General features: G+C 45.9%; 1 protein-coding gene across 1 annotated transcript; it reads right to left on the reverse strand.

Annotated features, from left to right (window-relative positions):
- Window positions 1–2,105: 2,105 nt before the first annotated feature.
- On the reverse strand, window positions 2,106–7,520 carry LOC129518097 (cancer/testis antigen family 45 member A6-like). The gene is made up of 5 exons (XM_055338120.1): window positions 7,473–7,520; window positions 4,711–4,984; window positions 3,041–3,163; window positions 2,576–2,669; window positions 2,106–2,205 (listed from the first exon to the last, which is right to left on the reverse strand). Exons 1-5 carry the CDS (start codon window positions 7,518–7,520, stop codon window positions 2,106–2,108), a joined length of 639 nt encoding a protein of 212 aa, XP_055194095.1.
- Between the last annotated feature and the right edge of the window lie 940 nt (window positions 7,521–8,460).

The following is an 8,460-nucleotide window of genomic DNA, read 5'->3' on the forward strand; positions in this document are numbered from 1 at the left end:
GGAAGCCGGCCTTTATCTCTGCGCGTCTCTCTCTCTCTCTCTCTCTCACTCGTCTCTGTCTGTCCGTCTCTCCCTCTCTCTCTCCCCCCCCCGCCACGTCTCTCATGAATAAATAAATAAAATCTTTTTAAAAACGAACTAGAAAGGTAAAGAGTCCAGAAGGGAAAGCGCTTGCTATTCCGTCTGTGACCAGCTATGAATTCAACAAGAAGAGAGGAAACTCGAAAGTCCATACTGCTTCAACTTCTGCTTTACTATTCCAGCAAGAGGAAGAAAGATTTTCCCTTCTCTCCCCAGCAACAGGCAAGCCAATAAGAGACATTCACTGTCCAGTAGATAGATGAGGGACAGTTGCAATTCAGCCAATGAGGGACAGTCACAGCCCAGCCAATGAAGGATACTTACAGCCCACCCAGTGATAGATAGTCACATCTCAGCCAATGAGGGACAGTCACAGCATAGCCAATGAGGGATAATGACAGCCAGCCAATGTGAAACCTCTACATTCAAATGTAGGTTTAACTCAAATGAACTTCTTGTTTACAACTGCCCCTCTCCTCCTTATAAGAGCCTTCCTCTCCTTAGTTTTCTGGACTTGCCTATGATTTTACTATAGTGTGATTTTCCTGAAAATATAGAACAGGTTTATTTTTAAGGTTAACGACTCCTTCACTTGGCAAGGCTAACTCTTCGTACTTTTAAGTCTTTACACCTCAATTTAGTAAGGAATCCAGTTTCCCTTTAGTGAAATTTAGACATAGTGCTGCTCCATTCTCAAGAGCACGTGCCACGGACTGAGGGACACCAGGGTTTAACTATGGCTTCAGCGCCAAGCCAGCTGTCCGACCTGGAGCAAGGACGTTCTCTCTGGGGACTAAGTATCCTCAGTAGTTAAGAAGAAATCGGTCCCCTGCCTCTTAAGATGGCTGTGAGGTGGAGAGGAGCAGGACGGTAAGAATCCAAAGCCCACCCTGGCCCGTGTGAAGTGCTCTATAAATATTCTGCTCAGGCTTGGCGCTGCCTAGAGGAGACGTCATGACCCAGTACCAGGGAGAGGCTACAAGCACTGAGACAGAGAGAGTTCACGGGGGTCATTCACTGACTGTCAGTGATCTAGTGACAGTGACACTGCCTGGGGTTTAGGTTGGATGGATCCTCTCCCTCAATCATCAGGCAAACCTGGGGCTCTGGCGCAGTGTGGGGATATGGAAACTGACTGGGAAGGACACAGGGCTGTAACTACACAAGACAATGTGGAGGACTGTGTCCATGAGGTTTGGCTTATTCTCGGCACTCTCATTATTTTCATTAAAGTCAAAGGAAAACATTACAAGTCACTTCAGGCAGGACATCTAATGGTGGGCCCATGGTAAGTAAGGTGGGAGTCATGCCCTCAGACCGAGCCCTATAAGGACCTGAGAGGATGTCTCATACGAATCAACAAGAATGGAGGATGTATAGGGTGCTGACTGGCTGAGACAGTGGAGGCAATGACTCTGGATCTCCGGGTTGTGAGTTCAGGCCCCTCATAGAGTGCAGACATTACTTAAAAAATAAAATTTTAAAAAAGGAGTTGCCTAGGTTTTTAAGTCAGTTAAGTGACTCACTCTTGATTTCAGCATAAGTCATGATACCAGGGTTGTAACACTGAGCATCTCATCAGGCTCTGTGCCAGATGTGGAACCTGCTTACGAATCTCACTCTCCTCCTTCTGCCACTTCATCTCTCCCTCTCATAAAAATAAAGGAACTGGCTAGTGTAGAAGACAATTATAAATACAGGCTAAAGGCTTGTGATCAGCTGAGGAGCTAGGATTTACTGTAACTTGATGACTAAATAGTGTTGCCCCACCTCAGAAGGAAATCAAAAAATTCATTCAAACTAAATACTTAGGGCAAAAGCCCAGGTTTTAATAACAGATAACATTCAAGTTGCAATGCTTTTGCTTAGCCTCAAGAAAACAATTTTCAGAGTGAACTCATGCCAGGAGGCATCAACAATATCAAATTGCATCAACAATATCAAATTGATATCAACAATATCAAATATCAAATTGCAGACAGCCACCTGGTTCTGCTTTCTCACTGATCATTTCCATAATAGGTTTATAAGTTGTGGGTGTGAGTATCTTTCTTGAGAAAGTGGTCCAATTCTAGTTTGTCTAGTACCTCCTGAAGGTGACCGATTAGGTCTTGTCTTTGGACTCTGAAAATAAAGAGAGACATCATTAACCAAAAGATATCTAAAGAACCTATAAAACAATATTCTCTGTAGAAAATGCAAGGAGGAGTAACATTTGCATGAGAACATTTGCAGGATAAGGGACAATCCAGCAAATGCAGAGTGACAGTTCAGGGTCAATGAATGTCCTCCTCAAACTCAGGTGTGAACACTAGGTTCCTGGAGCTTAAAGGAACCAGTGAGATTCAGATGATATCACTCTAAACTGGAGACAACATGAACTCTGAGTGAGGACCAGGGTTTGAGAAATTCCAGCAGGGCCCAATGCCACCTCTCCCCAAGCAACCCACTGGGCCCCCTGAGAAACACACAGGACAATTCTTCCCACACTCACTTTGCTGCTTGCTTCATGGCATATATCACGAACTTTCTCTGCAGTTCTGGAGGTCCTTGTACTCCTTCAAGCAATTTGAGGATTTTTTCATATTCTGATCATGTTTAGAAAAAAAAAAACCTTCAGTACGTGTAAAGAACAAAGAGGATGTATAACAAAAACTTGATGTCTCAGCAATCATTCAAGAGCTAGAATGTCAGAGCATGTGAGCTTTCCATGCTTACATACAGACATTCGAACACAGCCACCAGTGGATCTCTCAGAAACAATAAGCAATTAAGGAATACAAAGGATTAAAAACAAAGTTTACTAGCACATTTCTGTTCAAATAATGAGGAACTATTCTAATTGTGAAAACTCAATTCTGGTAAAGGATGAGCCTCAACAAGTTGGTTGGATCTAGTCTAACTCAAAGAGTGAGAAAGACTTGCTCTGGTTTCACGGAGAGAAATTCTTTTTACTTACGTCCTCCAAACTCTCGAATTTCCTTCTTCAACTTCTCTTTGACTTCCATATTGATCACTATTGGTATTGGCAGTTTATCTGGCACATCTCCCGACAAAGACATTGCCGTGACCTTGGGGTCAACTGCAGAGAGACAGCTGGTGATGATTATTCTTACCAGTGCATTACTACCAGGTTCGTGAAGCAACCCACCCTTGCTGATTGCGCTTAAGTCATGAGACAAAGAATCCAAGTGACTGTGTGGAATGCCATCTCCTGACATATTCATAAGCTCTGGAGGAACAGATTTTGATAAGAGGCCATCGGGGGTGGGGGGGTGGGGTTTGACCACTTCTCGTCCCCTCCCCATGGATACTATGAAAGACAGGTGCATCTGGAAACCAGATTGAATGTGGAGCTGCAATCATGAGCATTTCAACAACCCCACACAGACATCATCCACATGCTCCGTGTCTCTAAAGTTTTCATTTCATAGCAGAAGGCGATACCAAATAGATGGATCGGACCTAAAAATTGGACCTCAAGAAAAATAATGCAATAAAGAAGCCTCTTATATTCCTGAACTATGTGTACACATAGAAACCTACTTGGACACGATAACCAATTAAAAACCCTTCACAGAGCCGTGGCACTCTTCAATTAATGTCCCCTGGATGCCCTCAACAAGTGGAAAAGCTAAATGTGTCCCTTGGTATCAGAATGCCTCAACTGGCACTCCATCACCAAAAATCCCAGCCAGTAAATGACAATCCTCTTCAGTCTTTTCCATCACAGAAATTTAATTTGCTGTACTCCAAGTGTGATGGGTCTACTTCATTCAATCATCTTCCTCTTGCTAGGCATCAAGCCAACACTGGGGATCAGCACTGAACAAGACAGAAGAAACCCTTCCCTTTTGGAATGTATAACCCTGGTGGTAGGTATAAAATGAGCAAAGGGAAAAATACAGTTTGTGTCAGGAAGTAAGTAAGCAGGGATGTTACAGACAGCAGAAAGGGAAGCATCCACGAGTGTGTTGTCAGCCAGGGGCCTCTGAGGAGGTGACACCTGGGCAGAGGCAGGAGCAGGAGACAGAACTGGCCTGTGCATACACAAAGCAGGAGTTCCAGGGGACCCGAGAACCATGCAGGACCCCTAGGGTGGGACAAACCAGGGGTGGGTAGCAATGGACACACAGGGTTAGCAAGCAGGACACAGAGAGGATAGCTGATGGTAGGAGACGATGGCAGGTCCAGGTCCTGTAGTGTGTGTAGACCAGCATTTGGATCTCAGAATCTGTGCAGAATACAGGGTGGAGTTGATGACACTAATGATGCACATGAACTGATAACTCTGTGGACATGGTCACTCTGGGCACACAGCAATAGATGGGCTCCTAGGGTCAAGTGGGGAAGCAGGATGTAAGCTCAGAAGCTAGGGGAGCAGGTGAATGAGGCAGGAGGCACCATGGAATGAGGCACAGGGTAATGATGGGACTCAGGAACAATGACAGTACTAAGAGTCTCTGGAGAAAGAAGAGCACAAGGAAGAATGAAAAGGCATATTCAAGAAGAAGGAAAGCAGTAGGGTGAGGAGGCTGGGAAGCCAGAAATGTTTCTAGGAAGGACAGAGTGAACAGCTGGCCCAGTGTGGCTAAGAAATTGAGGGCAGCATCAGCCAAAGCTGGTAACCTTGATGGGAAATGCTCCCGTGGCGTGGAGGGCCCAGAGACAGGGCTTCCGTGGGTGAGGTCAGGAACGGGAGGGTAGGACAGGCATCCTCACCATCTTCCAAGGTCATGGCTGAGCCCCCGGGGTGGGATGCTCCCTCTCCTTCCTCTTTCACTGACAGCAGTGCCATCCTCTGCATTTTCTTAGACGGAGGAGGAGTGATGGGTTTCCCAGGACGTTTCGTTTGGCTTTCGGGCACAACAGCAGACTCCTCTGCTTTATCAGTCATCACTTCCTGAGGAGCATCAAGAAACATGTTCCATTAATGACTAAAACGCAACTCTACCTACACAGTATGGAGGGTCCTTAACAAGTTAAAAATAGAACGACTGCTGGGAAAAAAAAAAAAAAGAACGACTGCTGGAAAGATTGCTAAGTTCCAGCAATTTCCCTACTAGGTACTTACCCAAAGGATATAAACTTACTGATTTGAAGGGGCGCATGTTTATAGCAGCATTTGCTACAAGACCCAAACTATGGTAAGAGCACAAGTGTCCATCGACTGATAAGTGTGCAAAGAACAGGTGGTGTATATACAATGGAATATTACGGAGCCATAAAAAAACCATGAAATCTTGCAATTACTTAGATGGAGCTAAGAGCATAATCCTAATTGAAATAAAACAGTCAGAGAAAAGCAAACAGGCTATGATTTCACTCATATTTGGAATTTAAGATACAAAACTAACTTAGGAGTCTCTCATGTTCTGTCACCCTCTCTGATATTTCCCACTCATTTTCTCTCCTTTCCCCTTTAAGCCCTTTCACTATTTCTTATATTCCCCGTATGAATGAAACCATATAATGTTTGTCCTAACTCTGGGAAATGAACAAGGGGTAGTGGAAGAGGAGGTGAGTGGGGGGACAGAGTGACTGGGTGACGGGCACTGAGGGGGACCCTTGATGGGATGAGCACCGGGTGTTATACTATACGTTGGCAAATCGAACTCAGATAAAAATAATATACAAAAAAAAAAGAAACAAAACTGATGAACGTGGGGGCAAAAGGTGGGGCAAACCATCAAAAAGACTCCTAACTACAGAGACCAAACCAAGGTTTAGTAGCGGGGAGATGGGCATGGGGTCGGGTCTAATGTGTGACAGGGACTAAAGAGGACAGTTGTTGTGATGAGCACCACGTAATGCATGGCAGTGTAGAATCACTGAATTCTACCCCTGAAACTAATAGTAATTTTGTATTTTAATTCACTGGAGTTGGAATAAAAACTTGAAAATTAATGCAAGCATTCCAAAACTGCTTTCTACACATGTATATACATATGCATCCAGGTCATTTATATGAGGTTTAATAGGTGACACTTTTCAATGATGCCCACTCAAATATCTGTTTTCAGGAAACCCAGCTTAATTTCCATCCAGTCCATGTGAAAAATGGGAGAGGCTAACATACAGGTGTCATCCAAAGGCAAACAATGCACATGATGAATCAGATTGCTTCCAGAATGTGAACCCCTCAGCAAGAATTGAATAGACACGTGATTACATCTCGGAGGAAGTACAAACCATCCTGTGAAAATCCTTTCAGGGGAAATCACTTCATTTCCCTTATTGATTCAATTTAAGTGAACATTACCACTATTGTCTGAATCTTCACAGAATTCCCCTTAGTAGAGGGTAAGAGGAGAACTCTTTAATCCACCCACTTCCAATTGCAGGGAGTTCAAACACATCAGACTAGGAGCCATGTGATGAGCACTTGTCAGTGTTGCTGATGGGTCAAATGGTTACGTATTGGTATGAGAGATTACTGGAAATGTCTTCTCACCCTAGGATAACCCCCACATTTGCCCCAGCATGTTGTCAAATATTTGTGGTCAATACCTGTTCTGAACCACGGACCGATTCCCTTCAGCAGGAGTGCAAAAGAGGGAAATGATTTTCATGGAACTTTTCCTTCCAGCTAGATTCCCTGCTAAATGTTTTCCTTGTACTGACTCACTTAATCTTCCACAGGGTCCGCTGGTTTGCAACACTGGACACTCTCCAGGGTGACGTAAGAAACTGGCCCTCTACTCAAAGAGCAGAGAGAGGATGAAGGAAGAGGACCGCTAAACCAGATTGGTAGATATCAGGTGTAACAAGCAAGGGCATTTACATGCGAGGCTTGTCTTTGGCTGGCAGGAGGAATAGATAATCCACCCCTCCTTCCAGACCCTTCAGATTTATATGACCTCAATTAGGTTCAGTCACATAGGTGCACATCCAGCAGCAATCATGCCCCCTCCATGAGCTCCTCAGACATTCCACCCCTCAGGACTGACTATGATAATCATGTCCATTTCCCTCTGCCACAATGTGCCCCGAGCGGTCAGCCAGGGGTTCCTTGGGCATACAGGTAGATCCTCTGGTGGCTCTCTGGCTACACCAATTGTTGGATTGCTTCCTTTGCTGGGCCTAAGAGTAGCCCCACCCCCACCCCCACCCCCGTAGAAAGTTCTTCACAACTGGTGCCCAATCTGTAACGGGACACCACAGGAGCTACAGAAGTCCAAGGTTGGAAAAACAGATAAAAACAGTGTTTGTATGGGAAGGTCATCCCCTTATGCAAGAATCCCAGTTGTGGCCTGCCCCCTACATGTTCCTGTGGCTGCAGCATCAGGAAACTGACCTCATAATGCCTCCCACACATGCTGGGCAAGGAAGGCAGCAGTCAGGCCAGACGAGATGGACTGGGAGCAGGATCCGCCAGAGCAGGACCCCACCTGCTCCCCTCTAAGAACAGTGTGGGCTCCCATCTGGGTATGGTGCATGTCGGCAGAAGAGGGGGATCCCACGGGGCATGGAACCCTTTACCCTCCCTCACAGCTGTGAGGAAACACTCTTCCTGCAGAGATCCCCTTGCAAATCCCAGAAGATCCCATCTCTCCGGGGACCCATGGGGCTTAGTGTCCTGAGCGCAGCAGAGCACAGTGATCCACCATGAGAATCGGGCTGTGCCTGTCTCCTGAGACTTCCATAGCCTTATGAGGCTAAGTGTCTCTCAGGGGACCCCAGTCCAGGGTATGGGGTAAGAAACAGGCTCTATTGCTTCGTCACTCAAATACATTATAGCTGGGACAGTACTGTAGTCCACCAGAACAAGGTGGATTTACTGTAGGCTATTTAATCTGCTGTTTTAATTTCCCATTCTTCCCTTCTACCATCCCGCTGCCCACAGCTCAATGGGACATGGAACCTTCACACCATGTCAAGTTCCTCTGCCCAGTCTTTCATATCATGACCCTTAAAACATGACACAGATCCCTGTCTATTTGACAAGGGTATGTCTACACAGAAATCTTCTCCGATCCCCTAATGGTGGTGGCCTGTTTTGCCCATTAGGAGAAAGCTTCCATTAGGCCAGATATGTTGTCTACACAAAGGATGGCATATTGAGAACTCTCACTGGGATGGAGGGGCCCACGTATCACTTGCCACCCCCACATCAGGTGAGAACTCGGGCAGATGGTGCCAGATTCCTCTGGAGGTTGCCTGGGGCCCTGTTCAGAAGGCACAGGGCAGGCTGCTGTTGCATTAACATAGTCCCTGTGTTGTTTAGGACCATTCTGCCTGGTGTTGCACTGTGACCTTCCTGCCCACTCATGCGAGCTGCCAGATCTATGGGAGGGGCAGGCACTAGGGCTCTGGTAGGGCATCAGCTTCCTCATGGCCAGGAGTCTCAGTGCCTTAGGAGCCAGAGTGTGCAAAACA

Source organism: Nyctereutes procyonoides, unplaced genomic scaffold (assembly GCF_905146905.1).
Source record: "Nyctereutes procyonoides isolate TBG_1078 unplaced genomic scaffold, NYPRO_anot_genome, whole genome shotgun sequence".
Taxonomy (NCBI): domain Eukaryota; kingdom Metazoa; phylum Chordata; class Mammalia; order Carnivora; family Canidae; genus Nyctereutes; species Nyctereutes procyonoides.

Coding starts and splice junctions, on each gene's coding strand:
- LOC129518097 (XM_055338120.1), bottom strand. CDS start 7,520: ATGCACCATACCCAGATGGGAGCCCACACTGTTCTTAGAGGGGAGCAG. Junction 4,985..7,472: donor CTGTTCTTAGAGGGGAGCAG/GTGGGGTCCTGC, acceptor GATGCTCCTCAG/GAAGTGATGACTGATAAAGC. Junction 3,164..4,710: donor CGGGAGCATTTCCCATCAAG/GTTACCAGCTTT, acceptor GTCTCTCTGCAG/TTGACCCCAAGGTCACGGCA.